The sequence below is a fragment of the Ornithorhynchus anatinus genome, chromosome 13 (genome assembly GCF_004115215.2).
Source record: "Ornithorhynchus anatinus isolate Pmale09 chromosome 13, mOrnAna1.pri.v4, whole genome shotgun sequence".
Classification (NCBI taxonomy): Eukaryota; Metazoa; Chordata; class Mammalia; order Monotremata; family Ornithorhynchidae; genus Ornithorhynchus; species Ornithorhynchus anatinus.
The window spans coordinates 24,830,998-24,848,821 of NC_041740.1; the positions used below are offsets into that span (position 1 = coordinate 24,830,998).

Below are 17,824 nucleotides of genomic sequence, written 5' to 3' on the forward strand. Positions count from 1 at the left end.
TGTTTGACCACATTCCCCAATAACTCTGAGATTGTCCTCAATTATTTAAAGGATTCGAAACCACAGTGGCAAAAACTACACTGTGGTCAGGTCTTCTGGAGCAAAATGAAGGGAAGAAATGAGGTAATTTTCTAGACAAGCTGTAAAACACCCACTGTCATCTATATCATCCTGATCACTTAGACTGGTGAACCCCATGTGGGTTTTCTACAAAAACATTTAGGAAATGCCACCCCGCTTCTCAAAAAACTTCAGTGGTTGCCCATCCATCTCCGTATCAAACAAAAACACCTCACCATTGGCTTTAAAGCAGTCTGTCACCTTGCCCCCTCCTGCCTCACCTTACTTTTCTTCTACAATCCAGCCCGCACACTTTGCTCCTCTAGTGCTAACCTTCCTGTGCCTCGATCTCGCCTGTCTCGCCACCAACCCCTGGCTCACATCCTGCCACTGGTCTTGAATGCTTTCCCTTCTCAGATCCGACAGACAGTTACTCTCCCCTCTCGTTCAAAGTCTTATTGAAGGCACATCCCCTCCAAGAGGCCTTCCCATACTAAGCCTCACTTTTCCTCATCTCCTACACACTTCTGCCTCACCCTGACTTGCTCCCTTTGCTCTTCACCCCTTGCAGCCCCACAGCACTTATGTACATATCTGTCATTTTATTTATTCGTATTGATGTCTGTCTCCCCACCTCTAAACTGTAAGCTCATTGTGGGCAGGGAATGTCACAGTTTATTGTTGTATTGTACTTTCCCAAGTGCTTAGAACAGTGCTCTGCACACAGTAAGCGCTCAATAAATATGATTGAATGAATGAATGAATGACAGGGAATGTGTTCAACCTGATGAACTTGTACCGACCCCAGTGCTTGAAACTTTGCTTGACACATAGTAAGTGCTTAACAAATACCACAACGATTACAAAAACCATCCATAATTGTTATCACTGGAGTCAAAGTAGGGTTTTTGACCTTTTTCCTACATGTGTCATATCAATCGTAGTGTGAAGCCTCAGATTAAGAATTTGGGAGAGTAATAATGATAATAACAATAATTGTGGTATTTAAGTGTTTACCATGTACCAAGCACTGTACTAACTGCCAGGGGTATCTTCTCAAGGTCTCCAGAATTCACCCCTTCCTCTTCCAACCAAATTGCTACTATGCTAAATGGTTGTCCTGTCTCAACTACTGCATCAGTCTCCTTGCTGACCTCCCTGCCACCAGCCTCTCCCCTCTGCAGTCCATACGTCACTCTGCTGCCCGGATCATTTTTTCTAAAATGATATTCAGTCCATGAGTCCCCACGCCTCAAAAATGTCCAAGGGTTGGCCATCTATCTCCGAGTGAAAGAGAAACTCCTCACCATTGGCTTTGACTCCTCGATCAGCTCTCCCCCTCCTATCTAACCTCACTCTTTTCCTCATACAACCTAGCCTGCACGCTTTGTTCTTCTACCCGAGCTCTTTCCACTCATCCATGCTGCGTCATCGTTCCTACAGCCCTGCTTGGAGCCATCGAGCATCAGCTAGAGAAGGGAAAGGCAACCTTTGTTTATTACTTGCAGAAGAGCTCAACAAGTTGAAAACTTTTTTGTTTTTTTAATGTTATTTGCCAAGTGACTACTATGTATCAAGCACTGTTCTCAGCACTGGGGTAGATAGAAGATAATCAGGTAGGATCAAGTCCCTGTCCCGCTTATGGCTTGCAGTCTAAGGGCACAGTGGGCCATGAAATTTATTGTCCCTCAACATATGGCATGTGACATCATTCTATCACTATCATTATGAGAAGCAGCATGGCTTAGTGGAAAGAACCCGGGCTTGGGAGTCAGAGGTCGTGGGTTCTAATCCCAGTTCCACCACTTGTCAGCTGTGTGACTTTGGTCGAGTCGCTTAATTTCTCTGTGCCTCAGTTACCTCATCTGTAAAATAGGAATTAAGACTTTGAGCCCCACATGGGACAAGCTGATGACCTTGTATCTAGTCCAGCACTTAGAACAGTGCTTGGCATGTAGTAAGCACTTAACAAATGCCATCATTATTATTATTATCACGCAGCGTGATGATGTTCATGCTCCATGTGGATGTTTCATAGCAACAGCTGTCGCTGCCAGCAGGGATGGGAAAGGAAAGGAAGGAGGAGGAGGGAAGAAAAAGAGGATGAAGTAGAAGAAAAGAAAATGGTAGGGGAAGGGAAGACGAAAAAAAGAGAAGCAGCATTGTTTAGTGGATGGAGCAAGGGCCTGTGAGTCAGAAGCATCTGGGTTCTAATCCCGGCTCTGCCGCTTACCTGCTGGGTGACCTTGGGCAAGTCACTTCACCTCTCTGTAGACTCTAGCCTGTAAGCTGGTTATGGGCAGGAAAAATGTCTACCAACTCTGTTATATTGTACGCTCCTAAGCTCTTAGTACATATGCTCTGCACACAGTAAGTGCTTAATAAATGATTGATTGATTCTCTGGGCCTCAGTTACCTCATCTGTAAAATGGGGATTGAGACTCTGAGCCCTCTGCGATAAGTGCTCATGGGACCCAGCAGAGTGGCTGAATTCGTCCTCCGTCCGCTGCCACTATCGTTGTACACACTGCCTGACACTTAACAACCAACCCGGGGGCTCCTCTTGGCCCCTGACACGGTGGGTAGGCTGGTGGCAACTTCCTTCCCGGTCTGGCTTGGTTAGCCCGCCTCACTGCTGTTGCCGCCGCTTGCCGTGGGTGGCCAGAGATGGCGGCCCAGGAGGCCGGACTACACGGGTGGCTGGTGGGAAGAGGGATGAGAGTGTCTTGAGCTTCCCCTGCCACATCTTGGCTCCTCCTCAGCCTCTTTCTGGCTCAGTGGGGCAGGGCGGTCCAGAGGCTTCCAGCCTAGCTTAGCTTCTTGCTGTGGAGACCCTGTGGGAGCCTCTGCTCGAGACTGTAAGCTCATTCTGGGCAGAGAATGTGTCTGCTATATTGTCATCTCGTACCCTCCCAAGCGCTTAGTTCAGTGCTCTGCCCATGGTAAGCGCTCAATAAATATGATTGACTGACTGACATACAGTTAGCACTCAATAAATTCGACTGACTGACTGATCCCACGAAAAGCCAAATGAAGCTCATCAGCCCCAGAGTTCCCCACCCTCGACAGAAGGACGTAGTCACGGTTACAAACCATTTATTCCGGCTCGCCCTTTGCTCTGTAACATTTCCTCATCCGAGTTTGAATAAGCTTCTAGAATGTGTCAAAGAGATGCTCAGTGGAATATATCAGATGCCTAACAAAAGTAAACAAAATTCCAAAATCTGCACCTGGATTTTCAAGAAGAAAATTAAGAAGCAGGGTTTTTGGGAGTTTTTTGGTTTCTTCTTTTGCTTAGTGTCTTTTTCATGCTGGGTTGTTTCAAGCCTTCTGCATATTATCTGCCACCCAGGATTAAAGCGTATTTTTTCCATTGAACACTTCGTTCACGGTGTTCGTTATAGTTTTTTTTTTAAAGGATTTTAACTGTAAATTTTCCATCTCGGTAATTGGAATTTGTTTAGCGTTTCTAACAGTGATACTAAGTTTAGCTATGCACTCTGTCCAACTGCCAATGTATTTCTACCAACGCTCTTAGCCATTGATGTTATCAACTTCTGCGGACTTTTCTGTCTCAGATTTCCTCTGTGTCTTTCCTATTCCACTCCACCTTAGCTGAGAAGATCTTTGTGTTGTATTTCTTTTTCACCTCATTCTCCCGTGACCCTGTCGTTCTTCACAGGACCTTGTTTGGTTTGGCTGCTTTTCAAATATTGGGCCCATTGTCGGGCTGGACTACAAATGTCCCAATCCAATACTGCAGGCTGGCTTTTTGTATCTTTCCTTTATCAAATTCATTGCTGTTCTTCGCTCAGCTCAGAAAACTCACATTTTAAAGAAAGCCCACAGGCTATAAACACATGCCATTGGATATGATGATACAAAATGGGATTAGATAGCGGTTCTTTCTCCCTCTTACACCATGAGCCCCAGTGATTTAATCATATTGAACCCTACTCCAGCACTTCACACATACATCCTTGACCCATACACTAAACCCACACTTGGTACATAATAAGTGCTTTCACAAATACCACTTTTAATATTATTACCTCTCTGATCATTTAATCAATCTTTGCCATATACAACCTCTCCCCATTCTTCCTCATTTCTTTCTCTTCAATCTTAATGAGGAGGAGGGGACTTCAATGTCTTGGTCTTTCCTTATGATCAATTAAAAATCCCATTTTTTTGTAGGGAAGAATTCAGATTCATCAGTGTAGGTGCGAGCCATAAAATTCTACTGTGGAAACAGTCTCAGCCAATCCTTTCATTCGTTCCATATCCAAAATTGAGATTCTTGCCGGGCCTTTATTATCCCTTACCCTCTTTTCCCACCAGGACGACCCAAAAACCTTTCCCTGCCTGGTTCATCTCCATTCACTATTTGACGACAGGCATCGGGTCACAGTCTACAATGAAAAATCTGTTCCTATTTCCTTTTCCCATCAGAAGTTCTGCTCACTCAGAAACGTAACATTCCGACCCTTGGGATCGCGGTTTATCGGGTCATCATCTTGTGCTAATTAAAGCTGAATGACAAAAGTACTAGTGTCGCCGCTGCAATCTTAGTGTTTTGTGTAAGTTTGAGAGTTTTTTTTAAAGAAAAGGATTGTAGAAGCACCTTGCTAACACTGTAGTAGAGGAATAGTCTGTTAAATGTACAAGCTTCGTTGCACAAAAATCCACTCTATGTGTTTTATGGAGACTGTTATTTTTCACAGATGTTCACTTTGAAGTTGTTCTGTGTAACAAAATTGTTTGTTTTGACATAAATTAATATATTTTCCAACATCTCTTCAACTGGCACATCACTTTTGACATTTCTTTTAAGAAAACGTAAATGTATAAGTTGCTAATTTCAAAGCCTTCCCTTGTAAATCCAGCTTGCTGCACAGAAAACACCATATGAACCTTAAGACGGTCATGCACGAAATGGATCTTTTTTCAGCAAGGTCATCCTGCTCTCTTCTGTGGCGCAATACAGTCATATTAAAACCAGAACTTGGAATAGAAAGGTTGTTTGGGAGGGAGTTTGGGGAGAGGGGGTGTATTCCTAAGAGGTACAAGGAAGGTAATTTGGGAGGGGGCTTGGGGAATGGTGTGGACTCCTTAGCCGGACACCCACGAGAGGATGTTCTCTGAGTTTGACCGCTCATAGAAATCCAGAGCTTCTAGAAGAAAACCATATAGTAAAGGTAAACAAATAATTCAAAAGAGTCCCAAACCATGCCAGAAGCATGCAGCAAGAATAAAAGGTCATCGCCAGGTTAGAGGTAGACTCTCTTGTCAGTGACTGGGAAGACAGGGGACACCGGGCCTGTGCCCCGGTTCTTGCCCTGGTTCTGCCCTTTGCCTGATGTATGACCTTGGGTAAGTCACCTCTTTGTGCCTCAGTTTCCACATCTGTAAAATGGGGATTAAACACTTGCTCTCCCTCTCCCTTGACCATGAGTCCCGTGTGGGCCTGAGCCTGTGTCCACTCTGATTATCTTGTGTCCACATTGGCCCTTACCACAGTCCTTGGTACACGGAAAGTGCTTAACAAATACCATCAGTCTTATTAAAGTTGGACGCCCTGGCTTAAGGGTGCACAGGTGTTGAGCATTCTGTGAGAGCCATGGCAAGTCAAGACAAAAAAAACGCTACTTTCTTCCCTCTTCGGCATCCCGCTTCAATCCCAATCATGTAACAAAAGGCACTGCTTTGGGCTGAGAAATGGAGTTAGAGGCAGCAGTGTGTTTTATTGCACGCTGATGATTGTCAGCCTTAAATCTCATTTTCCCCCGAATGACTCATGACTGGCTACATCGGGGTCATCGGCGGAAGCGAATGGACTTCAGCTAAAAGCTGTCGAGACAGATGGAAGCTGGAAGGAGAGAGAAAGCAGCTAGAATGAACCGCCAGTGAAAGACTCAGCTCCTCAGCTTCACTCTGCCTTTAGCACCCCTGGGATGCTGGCCGGGAAGTGACCCCAGCTTCCTTCTGTATCCTCTGCATTCATCTTTAGGACCACCCCTCTTTCTTTCTTTCTTTCTTTTTTGTCAAGTGGCATTTGTTAAGCGCTTACTGTATACCAGGCTCTGTATTGCATGCTGGGGCAGTTACAAGCTAATCAAGTTGGACACAGTCCTTGTCCCTCATGGGCACATAGCCTTAACCCTCATTTTACAGGTGAGGTAACTGAGGCATGGGGAAATGACTTGCCCAAGGTCACAGCAGGCAAGTGGTGGAGATGGGATTAGAACCCAGACCTTTCTGACTCCCAGGCCTGCGCTCTATCCACCAGGCCACACTGCTTCTCAAGTGTCAATTCCTTCACTTTTCAGCCTGTACCTAGGGGTACACCCATGTGTTCACCTGGGACTTCTGCAAAACATCAGCCGTCAGAGAGCTGCAGCAGGGCCTAGTGGAAAGAGCACGAGCTCTGCCACTTGCCGGCTTTGTTACCTTAGGCAAGTCACTTGACTTGTCTGGACCTAAGTTTTCTCATCTGTAAAGTGGTGATTACGTGCCTTTCTTCCCTCCGCTAAAGACTGTGAGTCCCATAGGGTACCGGGACTGGTCTGATTTTGAATCTACTCCAGGGTTTGGTACATAGTAAGTGTAACCCCTACGAGGGGCAGGAGCCGTGTCTAATTCCCTCCTGTGTCCTCTTTCCCGGTGCTTAGTAAAGTGCTCTGTGCAAAGAAAGCGCTTAATAAGTGCTACTACTGCTTTAATACTAATACTGTTTATCATTTTTTGCTGCTTGAAAGGTTACACAGAGCAGGCTTTCACTTGTTTTTCTTTTCTTGAATGGTATTTGTTAAGCGCTTACTATGTGCCAATCGCTGTACTAAGCACTGGGGTAGATACAAGTAAATGAGGTTGGACAAGGTCCATTTCCCATGTGGACTTTTCATCAGTTCTTTTTACATGAATTCAAACTGGCATATTCCTTATACTCTGAAAAACTGGATTTACTTTACAGATTTCAACAGTCATATGTACTATCAGAGAAGCAGCATGGCCTAGTGCATAGAGCACGGGCCCGGGATTCAGAAAGATCTGAACTGTAATCCTGGCTCTGCCATTTGTCAGCGGTGTGACTTCGGGCAAATCCCTTCACTTCTCTGGGCCTTAGTCACCCCATCTGTAAAATGGGGATTACGACTCTCAGACCCATGTGAGATGGGGACCATGTTCAACCTGATTTGTTTTTCTCTACACCAGTGCTTGGTTCAGTGCCTGGCACGTAGTAAGTGCTTAAAAATTCGACCATTATTATTATTATTAGATTTGTTTTACATTGCCTTTTCTCAAAATGCACCTGGATAGCAAAGGATTTCTGTATTTGTTCAGTGCTAATTTAAGGCACGGCATATTACAAAACACAGATTGACACTCAGCAGCTCCCTGATTTCAACTGGCATAAAGGACCAACTTCATTCCGTAGGGTTTCATGATCTGTTGTCCAAGAGTTGCTGAGGTGAACTAGGTTTCTTCCTCCCTTATCCAGTAGCAGTTATTGTATTTATTAAGTGCTTACTTTGTGCAGGTGCACTAAGCGCTGGGGAAAACTACACAGAAGAAAATGAAACACCATCTCTGTCCCTCAGGGGGCTCAAAACCTAAGAATAAGGGAGGGAAAAAGTCCTGGACAACAGACACATAAGGAAGACGGAAACTTTAAAAATACCAAAACAATATAAAAGACAATGACGATGATACAATAAGAGGGATCGATCAATAATATTTATTAAGTATTTACTGTGCTCAAAGCCGTCTGTACTCAGCGCTTGGGAGAGTACAACAGAGTAAATACGATTCCTGACCTCCATGAACTGACAATGAACTTACAATGAAATTACAACTATGAGGAAGCAACCAAGTTAAAAGTTAGTAGTCACTGTGGTATTTGTTAAGTGCTTACTATGTGCCAAGGACTGTACTAAGGACTGAGGTAGAGACAAGATAATCAGTTCAGACACGGTCCACGTGGGCTTCACCATCTAAGGAAGAATCAGTCAGTCGATTAATCAACTGTATTTTTTTGAGTGCTTACTGTGTGCAGAGCACTGTACTAAGTGCTTTGAAGAGTACACTGTAGTACAGTTGGTAGGCACGTTCCCTGTCCGGATAGATACAGAAGTGCTACCAGGAGGGTGTGGGGGGAAACACGCAAGTGCCTCGTGATCGAGGCACAGTGAGGAGGTTGGCTCTAGAGGAGCAAAGTGTGCAGGCTGGGTTGTAGAAGTTTGTAGGAGGTGAGGTAGGAGGGGCCAAGGTGGCAGACTGCTTTAAAGCCAATGGTGAGGAGTTTTTATTAGGGCTTAGTGGATAGGGCACGGGCCTGGAGTCAGAAAGACCTAGGTTCTAATGCTGGCTCCACCACTTGTCTGCTGTTTGATCACTGTCCTATCTCCCCGCCGACCCCTAGCCCACATCCTGCCTCTGGCCTGGAGCGCCCTCCCTCTTTATGTCCAACAGACCATTCCTCTCCCCCTCTTCAGCGCCTTATTGAAGGCCCATCTCCTCCAAGAGGCCTTCCCTGACTAAGCCCTACCTTTCCTCCTCTCCCACTCCCTTCTGCCACCCTGACTTGTTGTTCCCTTTGTTCTTCCCCTCTCCCCTAGCACTCATTTACATATCTGTTATTTATGTGTATTCGTGTCTGTCTCCCTTCCCCTCCCGCCTTCAGACTGTAAGCTCTTTGTGGGCAGGGAATGTGTCTGGTTATTGTTGTACTGTACTCTCCCAAGCGCTTAGTACAGTGCTCTGCAACAGTAAGAGCTCAATAAGTACGATCGAATGAATGAATGAACTATACCATGCTGCTTCTCGTTCACAGCAGAGAGCTGTAAAAGTTCTCTTCTAAACTCAATGCTGAATGTACTGTTGCATATATAGGCTCTTTAGACGGCAGCATGTCGTGATTTATAGCAGCTCTACTAGAAAGAGCTCTGGTGATTAATAACTGTGCTTTTTTTTAAAAGCGCTTACTATGTGTCAAGCATGGGTCTCTAAGTGCTGAGGAAGATATAAAGTCATCAGGTTGGCCACAGCCCCTGTCCCACACAGGGCTCACAGTCTAAGTAGGAGGGAGAAAGGGTATTGAATCCCCATTTTATAGAGGAGGGAAGGGAGGCACAGAGAAGTGAGGTGACTTGCCCAAGATTAAAGAGCAGGCACGTGGCAGAGCCAGGATCAGAACCCACGTCCTCTGACTTTGGGGCTCCGTGCTCTTTCCACTTGGCCAAGCTGCTTTTCTAATACACAAGGAGATAGGTGGATTTCCGGGGAAACGACGCATTTCCAAAATGCTTAATGAAGAACCACAGGTTAACGTGGATGAATTTCGGCCGGAAGGAGCCTAAGGAGTGTTTAGGATTGTAAAGCAGCGTAGTTTCAGACTACGGGGTTTTGAAGCCAGTTCGTAAATATAGAACATTTCTTGCACGATATAATTAAGTCTACAAAATGGAAAACCATTTCAAAAGCAGCCATCGTTAGTGAATATGCTTTCAGAAATCTTCACTAACAAAACAAAGCAAATTCCATTATATCTGTCCTCGATTTGGTGAGTTTTGGGATCATAAATCAAGAGTAGGCCTTCGCTGATATCACCCAACTCTTAAATGAGATTCATTTCTGATGGAAAAAAAATGTGTTTTAAAAAAACAAAGTTTATGAGTGGATAGGGCATCCCCAAATAACTGCTGGAGACCTACACGGATACGACCTCTACATCTCCATAGGTGAATTAAGCCTCCTACAACCCCCTTTTAGTAATGAAGACCTCAGAACGTTTCATATAAGAGAATGAGAAAGAAGAAAAGTAGACATCATTTTCTTCAGGTTTGGCACAGAGTACACTCATTCGAAATTCTAGAGGGCTTTTTTAGGTTTCTACCCCACCTAGAATTTTACATTTTCTTTACGACTCTGTGAACTACTGAGGCAGTTCCCAAAGCACCCAGAATAACGAGTGAGGAAAACAAGGAGAAATAATACAGTTCTACGGTGATCCCAGCTGGTTACAACCGAAAAGCTGTGAACTTTTTCCAAAGCTGTCTTCCCTATCTAGAGTCGAAATAGGTTTTTTTTTTCTTTTTCTGCTACAAAACCTCTCGGAGCATGAAATCTGTAAGGACATGCAGCTGAGGCACCTCTCATCGGAAAAGTTCCAGGCTTCCGGCTGAATGAGATGGCTGAGTGTGAGCTGAATCACCAAGTCTAAATAGGTCAGATAACACAGAAAAATTAGACTAGCAGCCCAGGGTCAAACCTTCCCCCAAATGCCTTGCATCATGTGTGCTTTTTCTCTACAGGACCAAATGGGGGGGAGCCGGGGGGAAACCAGTCCTGGGAGTGTTTCCATAATGTAGCCATTTCTGAAGCTCTATTTTTCTATCAGAAATAGAAGCGGAACAGTGCGGCTTATCCATTGACAGTGGATCGGCTATGGAATCGGAGAGGGAAGAAAGACGAAAAGGTAAATGGGGCAGAGGGGACAGATGAGCGTTGACTCGCTTGCCCATGTTCCATACTTGGGGCCTGAGGAACTTCTGCAGGCCGATCCCTACCGACTTTACAGGACGGAAGCAGAAAATGACTTCCACAGATTCCTACCTCCGCCGGGATTCCCCTTTCCAGTGCCAAACCGATCCTCTAAGAAGACGTAGTGCCAAACCCCTCTGCGGTCAGCTCGACAGGCAGAAGGAGATACATAACCTAACGTCTTGCCAGCTCTAAAAACCCACTCTGTGTGCACCCTCTTAGCCTGCCCAGAGGGCATTTTCTTTTCCTGAAGGAAACACCTTGGAAGCTGTCCACCAAAATCCATCCCTTCCTGACACTCTCAGCTGCCCCTTCCCCTTCCCCGGTCCTAATCTGGAGGCGACCCACCTTCGGCAGGCCTGATTGGGAGAAGCCACTTAGTTAGGGCCTCACTAGCTGTCAGAGGGGTTAGAGGAAGAGAAGAGAGGAGGGGAGGAAGGGGAGAAGCCAGGAGTGCTACAGTGGGGAGGCGAGGACCCGGAGAGACTCAGGCAGAGAGCGAAAGCGAGGCAGCCCCCCCCCCCCGCCCCCCCTACACTTCTACTCTTTTCAAAGTGACTAAGAAATCACTTTTCCCTGGGGCTAGAAATTGCTCTGATGGTGGAATTGTATTTTTCATGTCTCCCTCCCCCCCCCCCCCGCCTCCTGCCTCCCATGAATTAGCAGAGAATCTTCCAGGGGGTGGCACAGAGTGGCACAGATCCTGTCTCCCCGATGTCTTTCCACAGCCAGATGGGGAAGAAAAGTGACCATTCCCCCTCCCCTTTGCTCTGACCCCAGCTGACCCCTGGCCACCGGGGGACCACCAAGGAGCTCAGTCTTTTCCCTAGAAAATGCAGGAAAAGGGAACGGAGCTGGAATTTGTCTTCCAGCTGGATGAAGGGGGAGGGAGGGAGAGGGGAATAAACCCACCAGACCCAATCCCCTGCTCTGGGCAGGAAAGAGCAGCGGCCAGCCTGCCAGAGGGAGGAGGAGATAGAGAGGAGGGAAAGGAGCATCTCCAGGACCACTCCACTTGCCATCTTTTCCCACAAGCCCCTTCCAGCTCCCCCAGATTTGGTCCCTGCCTCTCCTCTCCGGTTGCACCCCGACAATTCCTTCCAGCTACGGTCCAGGGGGCACGTTGGTCCAGTGGGGGGCCTAGTGGGGAAGGACCAGCCCCCCGCAATCCCCCAAATTAAGTTTCCACGCATGCACACGCATCCACCCCATTTGGGGAGGGGTCCTGGAGCCCGTAAAAGGACCAACCTTCCTCCCCTCCCCTCTCATCCCCCAGATTAAGTTTCCATGCACGCAGAGGTATCGACCCCATTTGGGCGGCAGCCCCCAACTCCCTCCCACTGGGCTCCAGCCCACTGATCCTCCACTGTGCCCCCATCCCTGCAGCCCTGCCCCGGTCTCCTGGCTCCCCCTCATCCTTCCCAGCTTCCAGCTCCCCCCAGCCAAAAGAGCTGGGGGGGGGGTTTCCCCTCCCCGTCTCCAGCCCCCAACTCCTCCCTCCCCCAGCCTCCAGCACCCCACTTCTCCCTTCCCCTGACCCTCCCCCTTCCAGGCCTCCAATCCCTCCCTCCCCCTGACCCTTCCCCAGCCTCTAGCCCCCCACTCCCCCTTCCCCCAGCCTCCAGCCCCCAAACACCTCCCTCCCCCGACCTTCCCCCAGCCTTCAGCTCCCCACTCCCCCTTCCTCCAACCTCCAGCCCCACCAGTCTCTCCCTCCCCCTGCTTCCAGGCCCCCAATGCCACCCTCCCCTGACCCTCCCCCAGCTTCCAGGCCCCCAGTACCTCCTTCCACTGACCCTCCCCCAGCCTCCAGCTCCCAATACCTCCCTCCCTTGACTGACCCTCCCCCAGCCTCCAGCTCATCAACTCTCCCCCAGCCTCCAGCCCCACCAGCCTCTCCCTCCCCCAGACCCTCCCCCAGCCTCCAACCCCTCCACCCTCTCCCAGCCTCCAGCCTCCCCATCCCTGCCTCCCCCTGCCCCTCCTCCAGCCTCCAGGCCCCCATCCCTCCCTCCCCCGACCCTCCTCCAGCCTCCAGCCCCTCCACCCTCTCCCAGCCTCCAGCCTCCCCATCTCTCCCTCCCCCTGCCCCTCCTCCAGCCTCCGGGCCCCCCATCCCTCCCTGCCCCTGCCCCTGCCCCTGCCCCTGCCCCTGCCCCAGCCTGCAGCCCCCCAGCGCCTCCCTCCCCCCGGCCCCTCTCCCCGCACCGGAGGTGAGCTGCATCCAGGCGCAGATCTTGTAGACGGTGGCCGTGTTGCAGAAGAAGAAGAGGGCGAAGCAGGCGATGCAGGCGACGGTGAGCATCATGGAGAGGCCGATGAAGAAGGAGGCGGCCTGGAAGGCGGCGGAGGGCAGGGTGGCCAGGTCGGCGAAGCTCCCGCGGCAGGTCAGCTCCCGGCCCGGCCCGCCGCCGCCCACGCAGTAGTGGAAGAGCCCGAAGTAGCCGGCCTGCGGCGTGTCCACCCCGTCCCCGATCCAGTAGGGCTGGATGAAGCACACCACGTTGACGATGGCGAAGCAGATGGTGAAGATGGCCCACAGCACCCCGATGGCCCGAGAGTTCCGCACATAGTTGCTGTGGTAGAGCCGGGCGGCCTCCTGGGCGGGCAGCATCGCGGACGCCGGACACTCTCCCTCTCCGCCTCCGGACGCCAGCCTTCTTCTTCTCCTCCTCCTCCTCCTCCTCCCCTCCCTCCTCCCTCCTCCTCCTCCTCCCGCCCCGCCCCCTCCCCCACATCCACACGCCCCTTTCCCCCTTTCCCGCCCCCCCCCACGCACGCACCTGTAGTGTCCTCCCCACCCCCAGCGTTTACTCCAGGGCTCCGCACACTGAACCCACCCACGGGTCCTCTGAGCTCCCCCAAACGGGGGCCACCCCCCGGGGGGGACCCAGGCGTCCCTGTCCTCGCCCGGAGCGCTCCCACACCCCCCCACCACCTCCCTCCAGGAACCTCGGCTGCCCACAAGTAAGCACCCAATAAATGCGATCGAATACTACTACTACTACTAATGATGATGATGATATTCGTTTAAGCACTCACTATGGGCCATTCATTCACTCCTGCAATCTTATTTAGGGAGCGCCTACTGTGTGCGGAGCACTGTACTAACCGCTGGGGTGCATAACGACCAATGGGGTTGGAATGAGTGAATGAAGAAGGAGCTGACTTCAACGGTGAGCCCGTCGTTGGTCAGGGATTGTCTCTATCTGTTGCCGAATTGTACATTCCAAGCACTTAGTACGGTGCTCTGCACATAGTAAGCGCTCAGTAAATACTATTGAATGAATCTCCTCCCTCCCCACCTTCCTTCTAGACTGTGAGCCCTTTGTTGGGGAGGGATTGGCTCCATTTGTTGCTGAATTGTACTCTCCGAGTGCTTAGTACAGTGTTCTTCACCCTGTAACCGCTCAACAGATACGATTGACTGACTGATTGAATGAATGAATAAGAGCCTTCAAGGTGGGTAGAAGAATGTTCCTTTCGGTGTGATGGGGGAGAGAGGGCCAGGCCGCAGCAGTTTGGTGGGGAGAGGGATGAGAATGGAAATCAAAGTGTACAGATGCGAGAAGGTCAATGATTTCATAATATTGAAGGTATCTGTTAAGCGGTTACCATGTGCCAAGCCCTGTTCTTAAGCCCTGGGGTAGATTCGAGGTAATCAGGTTATACCACGTGGGGTTCACAGTCTTCATCCCCATTTTACAGATGAGGGAACTGAAACCCTGAGAAGCTAAGTGGCTCGCCCAAGGTCGCACAGCCGACGAGTGGCAGAGCTGACATTGGAACCGACTTCCTCCGACTCCCAAGCGCGGGCTCTTTCCAATAAGCCTCGCTGCTTCTCTACATAAATACATGATGGGTATGTAAATAAGTGCTGTGGGGCTGGGTTGGTGGGGGGGTGCTCTGCGCACAGTAAGCACCCAAAAAATACCATTAACTGACTGACTGACTAGTGAATAAAGTGAGTAAGTCAGGGCGACACAGAAAGGAGTGGGAAAAGAGAAAAGGAGGGCTTAGTCAGGGAAGGCTTCTTGGAGGAGGTATGTCTTCAATAAGTCTTTGAAGAGGGGGAGAATCATTGTCTGTCGGATTTGAGGAGGGACGGCGTTCCTAGGCCAGAGGTGAGACTTGCGCGAGAGGTCTGTGACGAGATCGCTTAGAACAGTGCTTCAGCACTTAGAACAGTTCTTGGCACATAGTAATCGCTTAACAAATACCATTATTAATATAATCATTATAATTATTATAGATGAGCTGGAGGTACAATGAATAGGTTAGAAGCAGCATGGCTCAGTGGAAAGAGCCCGGGCTTTGGAGTCAGAGATCATGGGTTTGAATCCCGGCTTGGCCACTTGTCAGCTGTGTGACTTTGGGCAAGTCACTTAACTTCTCGGTGCCTCAGTTACCTCATCTGTAAAATGGGGATTAAGACTGTGAGCCCCACGTGGGAGAACCTGATTCCCCTGTGTCTACCCCAGCGCTCAGAACAGTGCTCGGCACATAGTAAGTGCTTAACAAATACCAACATTATTAATAGGTTAGCATTAGAGGAACAAAGTGTGCGGACTGGGTTGGAGTAGGAGATTTAGTGAAGTGAGGTAGGAGGGGGCAAGGGGATTGAAGGCTTTAAAGCCGACGGTGGTGAGGAGTTTTTGATGCTGAAGTGGATGGGCAACCACTGGAGGTTCTTGAGGAGTGGGGAAACATGGACTGGGGCAGGGGCTGGGGCTGGAGCAGTGGATGGGGCTGGGAGTGAGGAAGGAGCCGGGGAGCGAGGAGGGGCGGAGCCAGGAGCAGGGACAGAACAGTAGATGGGATAATAATAATGATGATGGTATTTGTTAAGTGCTTACTATGTGCCAGACACTGTACTAAGCCCTGGGTAGAATGGGGTCACAGCGGCATGGGGTGTGGGGTTGGAGACATGTTGGGGAAGCCCGCTGTGGGCAGGGAATGTGTCGGGTTTTTGGTCTATCGTACTCTCCCAGGCATTTGGTAAAATGCTGTGCACAAAGTAAGCGCCCGATAAATACGATCGAATGAATGAATAAGGACCTGATTTCAGAAGGGCTTTCGAGGTGGGTAGAGGAACGTTCTTCTTGGTTATGATGGTGGAGGGAGCGCCAGGCGGGAGGGGGTGACAACCAAGGGGTTGGTGGGGAGAGGGAAGAGAACAGAAATCCAAGTGTACAAAGGTGAGAAGGAGAATGATTTCTTAGACCTGTGTGTGAGATTAAAAAGATCGGGGTCATTGAGGACCACAAGCCCAGGAAGCCTCAGAAATAAAAGTAGGGGTGAAAGAACAACCACAAAAACGTGATGCCAATAAGAGAACAGAAGTGTGGACTCTCAAATTTTAAGCTCTTGTGGGCAGGGGACATATCTCCTAAGTCTGTTGTACTGTACTCTCCCAAGTGCTTAGTACAGTGACCTCCACCCAGAAAGTGCTCAATAAATATCACTGACAGGTTAATTGATGGGTGAAGAAACCAGGGAACACTGCCATCATGTCTACAACGGGTGGATGTCACAGTTAGTGAAGCATCATCCTCCATCCCTGAGTACCCCGCTAGTAATACTTTATGGACCACTTGTTTCTAAATTTATCTAAAGCCTTCTTGAAACAACTGATATTTTAGGCTGCCCAATTTACTCTGGTCACAAATTCATATCCCCTTCTGGGGGAAATGGTGTGTATTTTTGCTGGTTTTCAGACTTCTGCCCTCAAGCTTCATTCATAGTGTGCGGGGGACTGGGTCAATCACAGTTCTCCGTTTGCCCCGTCATTCTTTTCTGGTATCTGTGAAGGGCTTACTATGTGCCAGGCACTGTACTGAGCACCGAAGGGGGTATGTGATGATCGGGTTGGTCACAGTCCCTGTCCCACGTGGAGCTCAGAGTCTTAGTCCCCATTTTGCAGATGAAGTAACTGAGGACCCCGAGAAGTAATGTGACTTGCCCAAGGTCATACAGCAGACAAGCGGCGGAGCCGAGATTAGACCTCAGTCCTTTCGACTCCCCTCTCAGACTCTTTAACCTAGCCTCCAACAGAAACCGCTCGGTCCCACTGATCATTTTGGTTGCCTTTCTCTGTACTTTTCCCCAGCAATGTCATGCCCTTCAGAGGACTCCCGGTTGCAGATGTACTGTGGTTTTTATACAGTGGTAAAAAACTGTGCCTTGCATTTTGTTTTCTATGGCCTTTCTACGGTTATTATGGAGAGGAGAATGACAAATCGTTCTCCATGTCCACAGAAGACAGAGAAGAATAAACAACCCGAAATTGCAATCTGAGAGATTTAGATCAGATATGACTAGGTAGTTTGATATCTCTGAAGATTGTTTGACATTGGAATGGATAACCAAGGGAGATTGCAAAATCTCCAGGGGAGTCTTTAAAAATAAAATAAGTTGTAAGGTCCTTGGCTAGACTGAAAACTCCTCGAGGGCAGGGATTATGTCTTTTTACTCTATTTACTCTCCCAAATGCTTGGTACTGTAGGCGCTCAGAAAATATTATTGGATGATCGAGAGATGTTCCTTTCTAGAATGAGGTGAAAGTGGTCCTACCTGAACACAAGGGAATGTATGAGATGCTAAAGCAATTAATCAGTCCTATCCGTGGACTGCTTCCTGAGTACTGAGCCCTGTACCGAGCCCTTGGTCTTCCTACCTTGTTGACCCTTTGAGGACCTTTAGGTATTTCTCCTCACTCTGTCACCTGGGAAGAAAGACAAATTTGCGTCTGGGAGGGAGAAGAAGACAGTGATAGGATAATAATGTTGGTATTTGTTAAGCGCTTACTATGTGCCAAGCACTGTTCTAAGCGCTGGCAAGACCATCTCTGGGTCAGGCAGTTTTCCTTTCATTCATTCATTCATTCAGTCGCATTTATTGAGCGTTTACTGTGTGCAGAGCACTAGACTAAATGCCCGGGAGAATAGAAAATAATAGACACAGTCCCAGCCCACAGCAAGCTCAGCATCTAGAAGGGGAGACAGACATTAATATAAATAAATAAACTATAGATATGTGCATAAGTACTGTGAGGCTGGGAGGGAGGACGCATAAAGAGAGAGAGTCAGGGCGATGCAGGAGGGAGTGGGAGAAGAGGAAAGGAGGGCTTAGTCAGGGAAGGCCTCTTGGAGGAGATGCCCCTTCAGTAAAGGCTTTGAAAGTGGGGAGAGAAATCGTCTGTCGGTCAGCAATCAATTAATTG

At 48.8% G+C, this 17,824-nt stretch overlaps 1 protein-coding gene across 3 annotated transcripts in view; it reads right to left on the minus strand.

Moving 5' to 3' along the window:
* LHFPL3 (LHFPL tetraspan subfamily member 3) overlaps positions 1-13,281 on the minus strand; it is a 159,747-nt gene extending 146,466 nt beyond the window's left edge. For all 3 annotated transcript variants that reach the window (XM_029078414.2, XM_029078413.2, XM_029078412.2), the window contains exon 1: positions 12,811-13,281. In XM_029078414.2, the coding sequence (XP_028934247.1) occupies positions 12,811-13,216 (406 nt within the window). In that variant the 5' untranslated portion in view covers positions 13,217-13,281. The remainder of the gene's footprint in view (positions 1-12,810) is intronic.
* Positions 13,282-17,824: the final 4,543 nt, after the last annotated feature.